We start from the raw sequence: 17,576 nt of genomic DNA, 5'->3' as shown, positions 1-17,576 counted from the left end.
CTCTCTCTCTCTCTCTCTCTCTCTCTCTCTCTCTGCCTCTACTAACCTCCTGGCTCCCCTCCTCGTGCCCTGAATAAATTCTATTTGATGCTATAGCAGTGTGTGGCTGGTTCCTCAGGGGGACGAGATGCCTCGGCATGGGCCAGCTGAGACATCCCCTTCCCCCATACTTCTCCACACACCCACAGAACATACTCTCTTTATCTTTTTATGAACACATCAACTTTTTTTTCCAGAGAAAACAGGTTACCTTTGGATGTAAGTTGTATGAGCCCAGGACCACAGGAAGCTGCTGTGTCCATCAGCCCGTGCAGCCCTCAGTGTAGGGGCTACCCCAGTAACACCACCTACTTACTCTCTTTGTTCGTGTGGCTCTCACGAGGAAAAGCACTTGTAGAGCTCCTGGGTGAAGGCTTTGATCTGAAATAAAGGATGGTTTCTCAGACAGAGCTGAGGTGGAGGTGTAACCCCGAGGGCTCTGCCTCCAGGAAAGGATTGGCCTGGATGGTTGGGTTCATGGTAGAGTGTATGCAGGGCACTAGGTGGGTATTCCAACAGGGTCCAGTGTCAACCAGTGCCCTCCTGGCACAGGAGTGTCCAGTGCCAGGACTGGGATGTAAAGAGTTGGTGATGGGACCTGCCCTGCCTGACTGGGGAGCAGGTGGGGGCCAGTCCATGTGGAGCTGCCCGCCAGAGCCGTTTGAGCCCCCATCTCTCAGTTTTCAGTTCCTGAGCAGAACCGTCGTCAGAGCAAGGTCAAACAGGTCTGGAGCTGTTTTTTTCTGTCATCCCAACCCATTGTCATCACCGTGATCTAAGCCTTACGCTAGCCTGAGTTGTGGTTAGGGGAGTTTCAGAGTGAGCATGCTCAGGCCCCCCACTACTTCCTGAAACCTCTCAGCTGGGCCTGCAGAGGGGCGCTCAGTGCTGCCTCAGAGTTGCCTCAGAGCTGGCCTGCTCCGTGCTGCCTCAGAACTGGCTTGGGTAAGTTAGCGAATCCTAGATCTGGGGAGTGGGTCTGGGATGGGAGGCCAGGCCCGCTACAGTGGTTTCTGAGAGAAATGTGATTTGATGGTATAATAGTGTGGCTTGGCCCAAAGTGTTTAACCAAGGCCTGTCCCTAAGAGGGAACTCAAGGGCACCATGCCCACCTATGTAGGAGCACAGGGACAATGACATATTGTCAGACTGCCCTTCCCCCAACCTACGGCGTGCTTCTGGAAGATCTTTACCCCAACTGTAGATACAGAGGAAAGTGGAAGGACTGGACTTCCTCTGACAGGGAGCTGAGGGTCACGAAAGCCTTGGAAACATTCTGGGCAGTATGGTTGGTGGGGCTAGGAGTTACCTAGGGTTAGAGGTCAGCTCTGAGGAGGGATGAATGAGACAGTGGGGCTCTACTGGGATAGGCTGTCTGGTCATGGGGCTAGATCCTAGAGCTGGCCACTAACCAACTCCTGGGGCCAGGCATTTGGAGTGCCTGGCAGAGGAGATCTTGTAACTTCTGCTAGATTTTCGAGGGTAGACTCATGGAGTGTTCGGGTTAGCCGCTGAGGACTGTGAGCAGTTGTTATGGTTTTACTGATGAGGGCACATGGCGCAACGTCTCAGGGGGTTTACCACGCAGAGGGGTGAGAACGGAGATACCCCGAGGGAAGGGGAGAAGGAGGAGTAGCTGCCGAAAGTACTCAGCTTAGACATCAGTCGAACTGAAATGTGCGTTGCTGAGAAGCGTGGTGTGGGGGATGGGCCCCCACACCCACATGATGTAGAGTTGACACTAGTAATTTAACTGCCAAACGGCGTACTGAATTTGAATCAGTGTTCTGAGTTTGAGGACAGAAATGAGGATGAAGGGTTGTTTGTTTGTTTGTTTGTTTGTTTTGCCTTTCTCCTTTTTCTTCTCCTCTCTCTCTCTCTCTCTCTCTCTCTCTCTCTCTCTCCTCTCTCTCTCTCATGTGTATGTGTGCATGTATGTGTGTGTTTCCATGTGTATGGGCACATATGTGTATACACGCATGTGAATGTGGGGGCCAGAGATTGATGTTCAAACTATCCCCAGTTGCTCTTCCACTTTCTTCCTTGAGGCAGGGTCTTTCGTTCAAGCCCAGAGTCTACAAATGTGGCTATTCTCGCTAGCTGGATTGCTCTGGGGATCTCATCTCTATCCTCTGAGAGTAGAACTATAGGTGGGCTGCCACAGGAACTAGGCATTTCTGTGAGTTCTGGGGACCCAAATACTCTTATCGCTGAGCTGTTTCCCCGCCGGCCCCAGAAAAGCCTGTCGGAGGGTAGGAAAGTGAAAGACCAAAACAACCAAAACAACCAGAAGTTCCTGTGATGGAGAAATGGGGCACAGTGTGCTGGTGACTCAATGGGCCCCCCTGGCTTACAGTTCACCCCTCCGAGTGACAGACTTCCTTTTGTGTCTTCCTGTCCGTTAAGAAAGCGCCACGGTCAAGAGATTGACAGGACCATCATCGATGGTGGCAGAGTGCAGGGCTCAAGGACCATAGGCACCACAGGTGGCATGTTGCCTGTGCGCCCTGGTGACTCCAGGTACCTCTCTTCTTCAAAGATGGGTCTACCGAGGAGAGGGGCTCTGTGGTGTGGGAGTGGCTCTAGCGAAGGCTGGAGACAGGAGTGTGGAAGTTTGAAGGATGGTGGGGGCCAGGCGGCCACCAAGAAGGTGTGGTTTGAAGACAGGCTGGATAAGGTCACATGAGTCTGAGGACTGGTGGACAAGGGGAAGCAGGGACATGGTTGGGAGTTAGGATAGGTAGAAGAGGACATCCTGGGATCATGGGCCCATTCACCACGCAGCCTGGTGGCTACAAGTGATGTGCCAGGGTCAGCATTCCAGTTGTGCTGCCCTTTGTCCGTCGGACACTTGATGGCATTCAGCCTGCCATAGGTCCCTTTGAGTAATGGAGTCCACCAGGCCAAGCAGACATCACGAGTATGGTGGTAAACCATGTGGGGGTCTGGCCTTTGTGGGTGTGGCAGGCCTCATGAGTACGTACAGTAGGACATTCTCTGCCACGTTCTCAGAGGGTTTGGGGGCACACTGTTGCCGAGTCCTGAGGAAAGCTGGCCATGGTCTTCTACCCTCAGGGGTCAGCCACTTCCAACTCTCTCACAGATGACACACAGCACCAAAGAAGGCCCAGGATATCAAGAGGAAAAGTCACTACCCACAGCCGGGCCAGCCCCCCATGACAGAGAGGCCAGTGTCTGCTTCTTGGAGAAGACAGATACAAGGCTCCTTCTCTTCTACCTCATCTTTCTACGTCCGTACTCAGTTCAGGGATTCATAAGATGGTGTCGCCCAGCTGCACTTCTGAGAGAAGCCTATATCTTGGAGCGTGGGGCTGTTGACCCTTGCTCCTTCCTGTGGAAGAAATAGTTTAGTTGTTGCAAGATGGCTACAACAACTGATCTGGCCAGGTTAGGGACTCTCGGAGTTTGGACAGGAAAGGGAGAGGCTCTGAGTGTTCTGAGGGAGACCCTTTGACACAGAGAAGACGACAACTGAAAAGGAAGTGGTAGGTTGGAAAAGAGACAAGCCTAAGGCATGACGTGCCCTCAGCACAAAAGATAATGACAAGAATACAAGGCCAATAGCTTCATCAGCTACCCAGGAACAGCCATGGTGAGGGGCCACACTATAGGGTAGGGATTTAAGAGCCCCCCTCTCTCTAGTGTCCCAGTGCAGGCTGTTCTGGCCTACGCCTCATAGTTGTTCTCCTTCGATTGTAAGTGTTGATGCCCTGAGGGTTAGCAACGTGACCCATATGCAGATATCACGGGCCTTGTTTTGTTCTGTCTAGGCTGAGCAGTTAACCCCAATAGCCTGCTCTGTCTCCCCGGCCATGCTCTGTCCACAGGTGACAGGGATGTGACCTGCAGCTATGACAGTTTCCCACAGAGCATCCTCACCTCAGGAGGGAAGTTCTTGTCAGGTTTTCTGTTGAGCCCTTGCTTCCTCTGGTTTCTGCACAGTGGCTGAACACCAAACACCTCTCCCTTCCCCATACTCAGGGTTGCTGGGTGCTTAGGACAAACATGGTCCATTCCCTGTAAGGGACAGACCTGCCCCAGGCTGGCTCTGCAGCTGGCTTTGCAGAACTCTAGTTGCAGGGATGGAAGGTGCAGGCCTCTCACGGTGAAGACTCTGAGGCTCCAGGCGCTGCTCCATGCAGTCATGTGCTCATTCGCTAGAACATGTGTGTGTGTGTGTGTGTGTGTGTGTGTGTGTGTGTGTATGTGTGTGTGATGATTAGTGATATTTTGAATTTGGAAGGAGCAGAAGTTTGCTGAGCCAGATGGAGAGCAGAGACTGACCAGCAAGCCATTATGGCCCACAGCCTGCTCAAGGCTGAAACCCAGAGGGACAGGTGGACACCTGTCCCAGTGCCCAGTAGGTCAAGGCATGGTGGGGTGATGCAAGGAACCTGCTAAGGGACAATTCTTGGCAGTGGCTCTTCTTGCCCTTCCTGGCTTTGCCTCCCTTTAGTGTATATTGAGGCATTACTTAAAACTTCTTCAGAGGTCAGTGACCTTCTGTAATCTCAGGTGAATCGTTTAGCTTCCTGTTTTCAGAAACTCTTGAGAAGGAAGAAGGAGAGCTAGGACCTGGTGCTGACTTGTGAGGCTCCAGGGCTTCCTATGGACATCTGTGGGCTCAACCTCACTTGGACTGGCTTCCATAGGACTCCAAAGGCCACTCCCAAAGGCCCAGTGTATTCTGGGCAGATACTGTGATAATCTGCCTGACTGAGGGGCAGCCGTGTGTGTTGGGGGAGCAGGGTGGGCAGGCAGGTCACATCCTTAACTTTTTAGGTCATTATTTAATCAGGAGAAAAGAATTCCCCAGGAGGAATTTTAGCAAGTTCAAAGCTAAACTTTCTTAAGGTTGTTGGAAACTGACTGCAAAGTCGGGCTCTGAAATATTTGTACCCATAATGTAGCTTCAGGGTACCATGTCTTCAGTCTCCGGAACATTGATTTAGTTATTTTTGTCAACCTGATAGGCAGAAAAACAAAACAAGATGAAACAAAACAACAATAAAACAGAAGACCTTTCTTCATGCTTATTTTGCATTTCTTGATCTTTGGGGAGCGCTTCTTAATTCTTCTGTGCAAGCTCAGGTGCCGTCAGCTTTGCCAGCTATAACTAACAAATAACGTTCTTAACTATGGTATCCAGGGTGATGCTTTGATGCTCGCCGGCTTCCCTGGTGCCTGGTTGTCTGTACTGCATTACCTTTTGTTGACTGTGGGATGCTCTAGACTCTTTGTTGAATGAGTCAATCTGGAATGACAGGCATTGCAACAGCATGCCTGGCTGGCTGGCTGGATGGCTGGCTGGCTGGCTGGATGGATGGATGGCTGGCTGGCTGGCTGGCTGGCTGGCTGGATGGATGGATGGATGGATGGATGGGTGGATGGATGGATGGATGGGTGAGTGGATGAGTGGATGAGTGGGTGGATGGATGAATGGATGGGTGGATGGGTGGGTGGATGGATGGATGGATGGGTGGATGGATGAGTGGATGGATGGATGGATGGATGGGTGGGTGGATGGGTGGGTGGATGGATGGATGGATGGGTGGATGGATGAGTGGATGGATGGATGGATGGATGGGTGGGTGGATGGGTGGATGGATGGGTGGATGGATGGGTGGTGGATGGATGGGTGGATGGATGGATGGTTTATTCTCAGTGGCTTTTGTTTTGTTTGCATTTTCACCTAACTCCATTTCAACATGCTCTTTCTCCAGGTCATTTTGAGCTGTCAGAGCCACCTTCACAAGGGGATGCACAGAACGCACATAGGAGCCACTATGAGATCAGAACCCACCAATGCAGCAGGTGAGAGAGTCTTGTTTAACTGAGACATTGAAGAAGGCCCACAAGAATTCCTATGTGGTACACTTGGTCTCACCTTTCAGAACTTTTGTTTTTTTTTTCAAGACAGGGTTTCTCTGTGTAGCCCTGGCTGTCCTGGAACTCACTCTGTAGACCAGGTTAGCCTCGAAATCTCGAATTCAGAAATCTGCCTGCCTCTGCCTCCCAAGTGCTGGGATTAAAGGCGTGCGCTACCACCGCCCGGCTCACCTTTCAGAACTTAACATGCAGATTCCTGTAATAAAAACAGAATCAGACTTGCTCCATCCAGAACTCCAGATGCAAGGGGCTGGAGATGTGTCTCAGTTGGTTAGAGCTCTCGTTGAGCATGAAGCTTTGGGTTTAATCTCCACCATCACATAAAACCACGTACAGTAAGCGACACATGCTAAATAATGCCTGTGAAACCATCTGGGGACCAGAGGCTATCTCAATCATCAGTAGACCTCAAGACATACTCACTTCACAATTGTTTTGACAAGTGCTAGAGAAAGCCAGGCACAGGAGTGAGAAGACATTTTGCACTCTGAACATATACTTCCTGTGACCGTGACAAATGCTGAGTCACAAGCCATCTGGTGACCCAAGAGAGCTTTCAGGAGGTCCCAGTAAGCAGTTGATCAGGAGCTTCCCATGGCTTTCCGTGATGCCACCTTAACCTTCTTTTCATTCCAGAAGCTCCTCCCTACCCCAGGGAGGTGTTTCTAAGGTAACCTGCAGGGATGTGGGGATGTGAGGCCACACTCATCATCAGACGGTATATGTGGCAGGACCCAGTGTCCACAGCAAAGATCCAAAGGCTCATATGGGCTTGAGCAGGCGGCAAGAGACAACCATGCCAGGGTGTCTGTAGCTGTTCCGTGTGGTACTGGGAAAAGCAAGGCTGTAGGTTGGTCCCAGACTGTGTTCCTTGCAGTTTTTAGAAAAACTTCATGGTGTGTGGATAGGGTGGGATGCGGTGGGGAACAGAGATAGAGCACCTGAACTGGGATCGAGCGGTGAGACAGACAGGACAGCAGGACAGAGGGGTGTCTGAACCAAGGAGAGGGAATAGACTACCATGCCTGAGGGTGTTTTCCCAATGGGAAGAGCTACCCAAGTAAGGAGCTGTCTAAACACCTACAGCTGTCTATGGGCTCATCCCTCACCCTCACTGCCTGCTGGCCCCACATAGGTTCTGATGCCAAGATTTAGCACTGGGCCCCAAGGCAGCTCACCACCTCTGGAACCTCAAGCTCACTTTCTCTATCCAGATGTGTAACAGCATGCCTCTGAGTGGTGAGCCAGGGCTCCCAGGCTGTGGGAGGAAGGTGCCTCACACCCACTGTCAAAAAGGAAGAAAAATAAAGCAGAAGCTGTCTAGCTCTGCGGATGGGGTTGTAAATCGGAGAAGGCACTTGAAAGCAGCACGGGCTTCCTCAGAGTAAACACAGTGGCCACGTGACCCAACAAGCACACTTTGGGGTGTACCCAAAAGGAGACAGCAGGGACAGGAGCCGGGGACACCAATGCTCACATTGCTCATAACAGACCAGTGATGGCAAGCAGCCTAGGTTCCGTGCACACATGACAAGTATCCAAGTGTCTGTGTGTGTTCACTGTGGAATGTTCACTGAGGGATGCTAGTCTGTCTTAAAAAGAAGAGACGTTCTGACACATTCTATGATGTGAGTGAACCCGGAGCGTAGTACGCTCAGTAGACTAAACCTGCATTGGTGATGAATCCATTTGTGTGAGGCCGCTCTACAGAGGCTGTGTGTGTGTGTGTGTGTGTGTGTGTGTGTGTGTGTGTGTTTCTAGAAGAGCTCTGGTCTGCAGGCTGAGAAGATTCTAGAGGTGGGAACAGGCTTGACTCTGCACAGCGATGTCCTTAGTGACAATCAGCTGCATGCTGAGGAATGAAGGATTCGGGGAGAACGTTGTGTGCTGTCTGAGTTTCATCGGGATTAAAAAGGAAGCCCAGAAAACATATCCGTTGCCTAAGAAAGTATCAGACTCTGGTTGGGGACAGGTCACCTTCCTAACAAGGAGCCCTCGCTTGAAGAGCAGTGCAGTTCTTAGCTGACATCCTGTCACTCAGATGACCAAAGTGGTCCTGGAAGCCATGCAGGATGAAGATGACAGCATGAATAGCTGAGATCCCAGGGAGTCCAGGACAACCAGGGCCGTGGAACAGGTATCAGCCTTGGACCAGGAGACAGTGTCCTTGGGGCCTCCAAATCTGAGCCACAACATGGCTGAAGGTTTCTCCACCAGATGGCCACTGTGGCCATAGAAAGATGGTGTGAAGAGAACTTACCCGCCCACATCCGTCAAGGCCTGGGGTTGGTGTATATCCTAACCACTGTCTGGTCCCACTGGCTTCCTCCAGGTGGAGTCTTTTGAACTCCTGATGTGTCTAGTTTGAAGTCTGTGAAGCTTCTCTTTTACTTAAAATTTTTATTTATTAATTGAGTGTGTGTGTGTGTAGCAGGCATACATGTGCTACTGAGTGTGTGTTACAGGCATGTACGTGGACTATGTGTGTATATCAAGCATGTATGTGCACTGTGCATCTGTAGCAGGCATACATGTACACTGTGTGTGTGTATCAGGCATGTGCGTACACTGTGTGTATGTATCAGGCATGTGCGTGCACTGTGTGTGTGTAGCAGGCATGTGTGTGGACTGTGTGTGTGTAGCAGGCATGTGTGTGTGTAGCAGGCATGTGTGTGGACTGCGTGTGTGTAGCAGGCATGTGTGTGGACTGTGTGTGTGTAGCAGGCATGCATATGCTCTGTGCAGCTGTAGCAAGCATGTGTGTGCACTGTGCGTGTGTAGCAGGCATGCATGTCATGTATACAGTGCACATGTGAAACTCAGAGATCACCTCAGCTCATCAGGGTCCGCCACAAGTCTGTTTTACCTGCTGAGTCATCTCTCCACCCCCAACCCATCGAGCATCTTATTTTTTCTTGGTATCATAAGTCTCCTTGAATCGGGGTAGTTCCATAAACTCCTACCACTGTGTCATTTCTGTCCCACAGGAAACACCACACTGGGGGTTGCCTCTATTCTTCAGACTACCTCAGTCCCCTCCTCTGAGACCTGCCGTGTATCCTACGAGGACAGCAGAGTGGTCCTGGTGGTGGTGTACAGTGTCGTGTGCACGCTGGGCCTACCGGCTAACTGCCTAACTGCCTGGCTGACGCTGTTGCAAGTCCTGCAGAGGAACGTGCTCGCCGTCTACCTGTTCTGTCTGTCCGTCTGCGAGCTGCTCTACGTCAGCACCTTGCCGCTGTGGATTCTCTACATCCAGAATCGGCACGAATGGAGCCTGGGTCAGCAGGCCTGCAAGGTGACCGCTTACATCTTTTTCTGCAACATCTACATCAGCATCCTTCTGCTCTGCTGCATTTCCTGCGACCGCTACATGGCCGTCGTCTACGCACTGGAGAGCCGAGGCCACCGCCACCGGAGGACTGCCGTCACCATTTCTGCGTGCGTGATTGTTCTGGTCGGACTCGTTCACTATCCAGTGTTTGACATGAAAGTGGAGAAGGGCTTCTGCTTTGAGCCCCCGAGAATGAACAGTAGGATAGCCAGCTACCACTTCCTGCGTTTCACCTTTGGCTTTGCCGTCCCTCTCGGCATCCTAGCGTTCACCAATCACCAGATCTTCAGGAGCATCAAACTCAGTGACAGCCTGAGTCCTGCGCAGAAAAACAAGGTGAAGCGTTCCGCCATCGCAGTCGTCACCATCTTCCTGGTCTGCTTTGCTCCCTACCACGTGGTGCTCCTCATCAAAGCTGCCAGCTTTTCCTTCTACCAAGGAGACAGGGATGCCGTGTGTGCCTTTGAAGGACGACTGTACACCATCTCTATGGTGTTTTTGTGCCTGTCTACGGTCAACAGTGTGGCTGACCCCGTCATCTATGTTCTTGTCACAGACCATTCTCGGCAAGAAGTGTCCAGAATCCACATGGGGTGGAAAAAGTGGTCCACAAAGACAGACCATACTTACTTTACTACGTACTTAAAGGACTCTGAGGAGACACACTCACCCACAGCTCTTGCAAACACATACACCTTCCCCGATCCTGCGAGCCTTCCAGGATCACAGCCGGCGGAGCTGACTCTACTGTGCTCGACAGAGAGACCGCCTGAGGAACTCTGCTAAACCCACCCTTCCTCAGGGGAGGATGCTAAGCCTCAAAACCAGCCACAGTCACATATACCTGGTTCTTTGAGTCACCCTCTAGAGTGTCCACAGCACTGTAGATGCCTTTTTGCAACACCCACTGTTAATCTTTCCTTCTCAGGCCATCAACTCTGAAAGTGTCGGTTCCTTAGATGTCCGAGACCTTCAGGTTCTCCTTTATGGAAAGCGACACTTGCTAAGGGCACCTGTCATATCCCTAGGCTTCCAGGGGCTCAGGGAGCAAGTGGCTGGCAGGAGAGCCCTTTATCAGCAGCATGCTCTGCAGGGCTCCCCAACAGCCATCATCAGGGCGCTTGGCAGAGTACTTTGTTTTCTATGCTCTCCTGAATTGTCCAGTGGCAATTCAGTTCATCTTGGGGCTTTCCATAGAGATGGACATGAACTCATTCAAGGTTACCATGGTGACCAGAGTCACAGAGGATAGGAATCCAGCCCTGAGGGCTCCCTTTGGGGGCTGGTTCTGAGTGGACATAATTGTCTTCTAGGGGAGCCATGGAGTACAGTGGCCAGTTGCTCCAGCCCCTAGTAGCCCCGTATTTCCTCCCCAGGGACCCCCCCTCAACCATTCACACTAGGAAGTGCTAGTGGACACCCCAGGAAGAGGCTGGTATAGCTGCTACCAGATAAAAGGATATCTGGCATTTGGGATGCCTTTCTTTGCCTTGCAACCTCTGGCCTTGACATCACAGAGGAGATAGGCTGGGGCTCCTGAAAGAGCAAGTCAAGAGCAAGCCCCACTCTGCCCCTTTTTCTCCAATGTTGACTCTGAGAGCCTTGTCTTGCTGAGTCATTCCTGTACTTTCCGTTAGCTACCTCACTGGGTCAGTCACTGTTGGGACTGACACCGCCCCCTACCCCACCCCACCCCACTCTACCCCAATACACAGGCCAAGGACCCTGAGCTTGGCGGGCCTAGGCGCTGACCCTCCTGAAGTACACACATCCCGGATGCTGCACAGAGACTCTGACCTCAGAGGTTAACTTCAGTTCTTCCTTGTTAGAAGTACTGAGAACCAGAACACGGAGACAGGACTCGATCCCCACTTCCTTTCCTTACTGCTGTGTGGTTTTTTTTATTGCGTTTGAGACAGGGTTTCTTGGACCTCAGACTGATCTTAAACTCCCTAACAGAGGAGATGACCTGTTGTTTCCTGATCCTGTTGTCTCCACGCCCGAGGGTGGGATTACAAGTGTGCACCATCAGCCTTTAACTTCCTCTTTAGTGGTATTTGTTTGGTTTTTTGGGGGTATGGATGTGTGTGCAGAGCTGCGTGTGTGTGTGTTGACACCTGATATCTTCCTTGATTGCTCTCCACTTTATTTAGTGAGGCAGGATCTCACGCTGAAAGCAGAGCTCACCGATTTGGCTAGACTAGTTAATCGGCTTGCTCCAGCAATCCCTGTCACTGCCTTCCAAGCAGAGAGGTGGTACGGGCCGGCCGCCATGCTTGTTTTTGAGCCTCTTCAGCTTTGGTTTTTCATTTGTTATTTTTCTTGTTTTTGTTTTTTTCTCTATAGTCCTGGCTGTCCTCCATAGACCAAGCTGGCTGTTGTAGACCAGGCTGGCCTGGAACTCACAGAGATACCCCTGCCTCTGTCTCCTGATTGCTAGGATGAAATACATGTACCACCATGCCCAGCCCCATGCTCCATTGTCTGTGAGGGTGCTGGAGATCTGATCTCTGGTCTCATTTACACAGCGATCACCCTGTGAACTACCCCAACGCCACAGCCTCTCTACTTCCGTTTTAAAATGAGACTTTTTTTTTTTTTAACCTCTGTAGGCGGACATCTTTCCACTTGAAAGGTCAAACCCAGGACAGGAAGGTGAGCCCTTGGAACACGGGGACTCTAAGTGTACGTGATGTGGCAGTGGCGAAGGTCAGGAAGGTGAAGCAGGCCGTAGGTCCTTAAGGTTTTGCCCTGCCCTTGGCAAAGCGAAGCCAAACAAACCCCCATTTCCATACCCTTCTGCCAAGTACAACACAGGCTCTTTGCTCTGAAGCTGTAATCTGTCCCCATGCAGGACCGGGGCCTCCATCTGTCCTCCACAGGCCCCAGATGCCCTCTCTAGGAGCTTCTGCCTGTCTTAGCCCCTCTCCTCCCTTCAGCCTTAGGACTCTGACGTCACCCTTGGGCCAGCACCCCAGAAACACAGTATCATTGGAATCCTGTGTGGACTATGTGAACTGGCCTGACTGTCTCTGTGGGGAAGGCAGGTGACCAGGAGGTCCCGATGAATCCCAAGTGGCTCCTACCCTTGTGGGTCCTTACCATCATACACCCAAGGCTAGGTAAAATTACACATAGTGGAGGGGAACTAGACACAGGAAATGCCAACGGAGCTTATTGTACTCATAACAGAAGCACAAATTCTGGAATGACTAAGAAAGACAAAAGATCCCAGAAAGTGTTCCCACTGGTGATACCGTGGCCACGGACTGGTGACTACCCGTACTCCACCACAGGGATTTCCCAGTAGATTTATGGCCACCTTGTGGCCACAATCAGGCTGAGCAAATGTGTGTGTGTGTGTGTGTGTGCGCGTGTGTGTGCGTGTGTATGACTAAACACAGATATTTTTACTTTTTTACCACAGAGCTAAATCCCCAACTGGGAATTTCTACTTTTATAGGTTATCAGGAAAGCAACTAAAATCAACAGTCCGAGAGGCTGGAGACAGACGGGGGTGGGGGTGGGACCAGGAGTGGGCGTGTCTCTGAAGGTTCCTGGGAGTGATGGTGAGGTTAGAAAATGGATGCTTGGGGCTGGAGAGATGACTCAGGAGTTAACGAGCACTGACTGCTCTTCCAGCGGTCCTAAGTTCAATTCTCAGCAACCACACGGTGGCTCACAACCATCGGGTGTGTCTGAAAACAGCTACAGTGTACTCGATGCATTAAATAAATAATAAATAATCTTACAAAAAAAAAAAAAGAAGGAAAAAGGGTGCTTGAGGAGACCCAGATGGACCTAGGAAGCCTGGACATTGAAGCCCATAACACTGGCATAGCCCCTAACAGGAAGGGCGGTGATTACCCAGGGGGACTGTAGCCAGCGGAACCTTCAACCTGTATGGGCCAGGTCCATTCAGGAATGTACCAGGCAACTAGCCAGGGACTTGTTGCAAGCTTAGCTATGGAGTGCCTGGCTCTGCCTTCTGAACAGTAGAGCGACCACCGAAGCCTGTGCCTGCTGGCCTGTGTGGTCGTATCACCCCTGGGTCAGCCAGGACCTGATAGCTGAAGAAGTGGTGGGCAAGGCTGGCGGAGAGTAGGAACTCAGCCCCATCCGCTACCTTCTGACTATTGCTTTTTTCCTCTCACATGAGCAAAGGTCATGTCAGGGTGTTATCACGACCACAAGTGGGCCAGATCCTCTGTTCATGCCGTCAGCTGCATTCATTACTCATTCACTAATTCACAACCCAGTCACTATCTCATCCATTCACTCCTCACCCACACTCGTTCACTAGTTTACACACTCAGTCACTCAATTGCCTATCCACTCCTCGCTCACCCATAAACACATTTATTGGTTTACACACTCACAGTCACTCCCACCCATCCCCCACTCACCCACAAACACACTCATTAACTAGTTCACACACTCACTCAGTCACTCCTACTCATCTCCCCTCACTCAACAAGCACACTCATTCACTAGTTTACACACTCACAGTCACTGTCACCCATCCCCCCTCACTCACCCACAAACACACTCTTTCACTAGTTTACACACTCAGAGTCACTGTCACCCATCCCCCCCACTCACCCACAAACACACTCTTTCACTAGTTTACACACTCACAGTCACTGCCACCATCCCCCTCACTCACCCACAAACACACTCATTCACTAGTTTACACACTCATAGTCACTGCCACCCATCCCCCCACTCACCCACAAACACACTCATTCACTAGTTTATACACTCACTCACAGTCACTGCCACCCATCCCCCCTCACTCACCCACAAACACACTTATTTGCTAGTTTATACACTCACTCAAGTCACTGCCACCCATCCCCCTCACTCACCCACAAACACACTCATTTGCTAGTTTACACACAGTCACTCCCACCCATTCCCTCCCACTCACCCACAAAGACACTCATTCACTTATTCCCCACTCCATCACTGATTCATTCACCCCTCCCTCTTTCCCTGTCTCACATGCCATACTCTTTCCATTCCTCCCTTTCCTGCTCACTCTCACCCTCACTCATCTCTCCCTCCATCTCTCGCACACTACTGCTCTCTCTCCTCCGTTTCTTCCTCCCTCCTTGGCCTACCTACACCACAAAGTGCCCCTGTAGTCCGGTAGTGAGGGAGGTGGGCCATGGTGAAGATCACCGTGCTGTCCTGGGGTTTGTGGAGGAGGAATGGAGAATGGGAGTGTCTTAGGGTTGCTGTAATAAAACGCGGTGACCCAAAGCAGCTTGGGTAGGGGTGGGGGAGTTAGTTCAGCTTGCGTGTTCTGGTTGCAGTTCATCGTGAAGGGAACGTATTGATATGGGAGGGTCCAACTCACTGTGGGCGGTGCCACCCCTGGGATGGCAGTCCTGGGTGCCATAAGAAAGCTGGCTGAGCCAGCTGTGAAGAGCAAGCCAGTAGGCAGCACTCCTCCATGGCCTCGGCTTCACGTTCTGCCTCCAGGTTCCTTCTTTGAGCTCCTGTCCTCACTTTTCTGAAAGATAGACTACAGCTTATAAATTAAAGTAAATCTTCTACTTTCCAAGCTGGTTTTTTGTTTGTTTTGTTGATTTGTGTTTTATAAAAGCAATAGAAACCTCAACCAAGACAGAAATTGGTACCAGGTTTTGGGGTACTGCTGTGATAGCCCTACTATGTGTTTGGGGGAGGATTAGGGAAGCATTTGAACTTTGAGCTGAAAAAGCCAGTGTGTGCTCAGGACTCAAAGGCCTGCTCTGTGGGGCATTAGAAGAACACTGAGAGCAATATAGGCAATGGTGGGTTGTCTTATGATGCTTCAGAAGGGAGTTTGAAGTCCTTCAGAAGGGAGTTTGTTAGTACAATATTTTGAGTTACGCACAATTAAAAGTGAAACCTTGGTTTTGCTGGGACAATGGATGCTGGTGATCTGGGGCTGAAGAATCAGTTGTGATTAAGAAGAGAAAAGATAAATCGAGGAAAAAAAAATCTTCTGGGAAGTGTTTCCTTAGTGTCAGCACACAGAAGCTGTGGTCCACAGGGGGGCAAGGCTACAGCTTGTGCTGGGAGCAAAAATTGGTAAGTCTTCAAGGTGGTGTTGGTTCTGAAGACATAAAGAGGTCCTGGAGAGCAGCTGGAGTGTGGCACTGTGTGTCAGGGCTACAGTCCCTGAGGAGAGGCCTGGGGGGCTGTGTGTCAGGCTGCAGTCCCTGAGGAGAGCCCTGGGGGGCTGTGTGTCAGGCTGCAGTCCCTGAGGAGAGCCCTGGGGGGCTGTGTGTCAGGGTTGCAGTCCCTGAGGAGAGGCCTGAGGAGGCTATTGGTGAAGACTCAGGCCAAGTGCAGAAATGACTCCAACATTTTGGAAATGTCAGTACCATGGGATGACCTCCAAGGACAGCAGCAGCAGTGGACTGGGGCTGGCCTGAGTGTAGACTTATGTCCTGTGGTAAGCTTTTTAGAGCCCAGAGTATTGGGAATCCCAGTGTCTGATGCTGATTTTATACTATTGGACTTGAATTTTGTTTTTATTTGAATGTAACTGTGTCCTGGTTTTTCCTTCTTTGAGTAAGAAAGTATGAATCTTCTTCTCTTCCTCTTCCTCCTCCTCTTCTTCCTCTTCTTCTTCCTCTTCTTCTTTATTACCATCATTATCACTTTGAGACAGAGTTTCCAGGCTGGACTTGAACTCAGAAATCCACCTGCTTCTGCCTCCCAAATACTGGGATTAAAGGTGCATGTTACCATGCCTGGCTATTCAACTTATTTTATTATACAGGAGCCTACAATTGAGAGACATCGGGTTTTAGAAAGACTTCGGATATTTCAGAGAGGCTTAAACTTTGAGAGACACTTAAATTATTCGTGCTATATTAAATTCCTAAGGTATTATTATAATTTATCATGATACTGACATAATATTAACATGTCATCTTGGAGACAAATGAGAAAGGGGAGGTTCTAGCTGAATAGTAATGTGTCTGTATGTCAAGCTGACAATTGTGGTGGCTAATTAAAATTGTATGTCACCTGGACACAAACTAAGCCATTCTGGAAGAGGGAACCTCAGCTGAGAAAATTCTGCCACCAGATTTGTCTGTAGACAAGCCTGGGTGCATTCTCTGCATTGGTGATCAGTGGGAAGACCCACCTCACTGTAGGCACCAGCAACCCTGAGCATGGTGGGAGTCCTGAATGCTGTTAGGAAAGCAAGCTGGTTTGCTGTGAGGGTTTGTGCCTGGTCTTACTGTAACTTATTAGGTCATGTTAGGTTGATATCACTGGGAGGCCTGCTCTTTTCTAAAGGGAAATGGAGGAAGAGATCTGAGGGAGAGGGGAGATGGGGGAGGACACTGCAGTTAGGATGTAACATAGGAGAGATTACATTTAAAAAGGAAAGAAAGAAAGGAAAGAAGAAAGCGGAGCCAGCCGTGAGGAGCGAGCCGTGAAGAGCGCTCCTCCATGGTCTCTGTATCAGTTCCTGCCTCTAGGTTCCTGTCTTGAGGTCCTTTCCTGATTTGTCTGGATGATGGACTGCAAGATGTAAGGAAACAAGCCTTTCCTTCCCAAGTTGCTTTTGGGTCATGCCGCTTTAACAAAGCAATAGAAACCCTAAGACATCAGTCCTGCCAGGGCCACCAGGGGGCAGCATCACCAAGCCAGAGCAGTGGTGTCTGACCTACCCCAGTGCCTTTCCTTTCTGTAGCATAGTCCTTCCAGACATTTCTAAACAGCTACCTGACCATAGGTACCGCGGAACTGCGGAGCCTTCTTTCTTATGAATGTAAAGTCATTATTTGATTTATTTTGACTTATTTATTTTTGCCTTAGCATAGTAGGTAGGGAACTTCTGACAACCCTCCTGCCTCGGTATCTTGAATGCTGAGTGTACAGGTGTGAGCCTCGCTCCATACCCAGCTTTAGATGTTGCATACTTTTTATTTAACTGGAAGTACACGTGCAGGTAGAGTTCAGAGGGACCCACAAATGTCCTTGATGCTCACTCTGTTTGGGAAACCGTCTCTTGTTTTCTATTATTCCAGGCTGGTTGGCCCAGATGCTTCTGGAGATGCTCTCCTTCCCCCATCACCTCTCTTCTCTTCTCTTCTCTTCTCTCTCTCTCTCTGCCTTCCATCTCCACACAAGAGCCTTGAGATTACAGATGTCTTACTGCACCAGGTTTCACATGGGTCCTAGAGATCCAGGCTTAGGACCCACCCTTGTATATCCATACAGCCATCTCCAAGCCCCTAAATCCAATTGTAAGTGACACAGTGACACAGTGACTGAATAT

General features: G+C 50.4%; 1 protein-coding gene across 1 annotated transcript; it reads left to right on the top strand.

Annotated features, from left to right (window-relative positions):
* The first annotated feature begins 880 nt into the window (after positions 1-880).
* Positions 881-11,326, top strand: Gpr132 (G protein-coupled receptor 132). Its single transcript, XM_028764540.1, has 3 exons — positions 881-984; positions 5,784-5,874; positions 8,937-11,326. The coding sequence occupies exons 2-3, from the start codon at positions 5,820-5,822 to the stop codon at positions 10,067-10,069; spliced, it is 1,188 nt and encodes a 395-aa protein (XP_028620373.1). The 5' UTR covers positions 881-984; positions 5,784-5,819; the 3' UTR covers positions 10,070-11,326.
* The last annotated feature ends 6,250 nt before the right edge of the window (positions 11,327-17,576 follow it).

Source organism: Grammomys surdaster, unplaced genomic scaffold (assembly GCF_004785775.1).
Source record: "Grammomys surdaster isolate TR1022 unplaced genomic scaffold, NIH_TR_1.0 144, whole genome shotgun sequence".
Taxonomy (NCBI): Eukaryota; Metazoa; Chordata; class Mammalia; order Rodentia; family Muridae; genus Grammomys; species Grammomys surdaster.
This window is presented reverse-complemented; position numbering and strand designations above follow the sequence as displayed.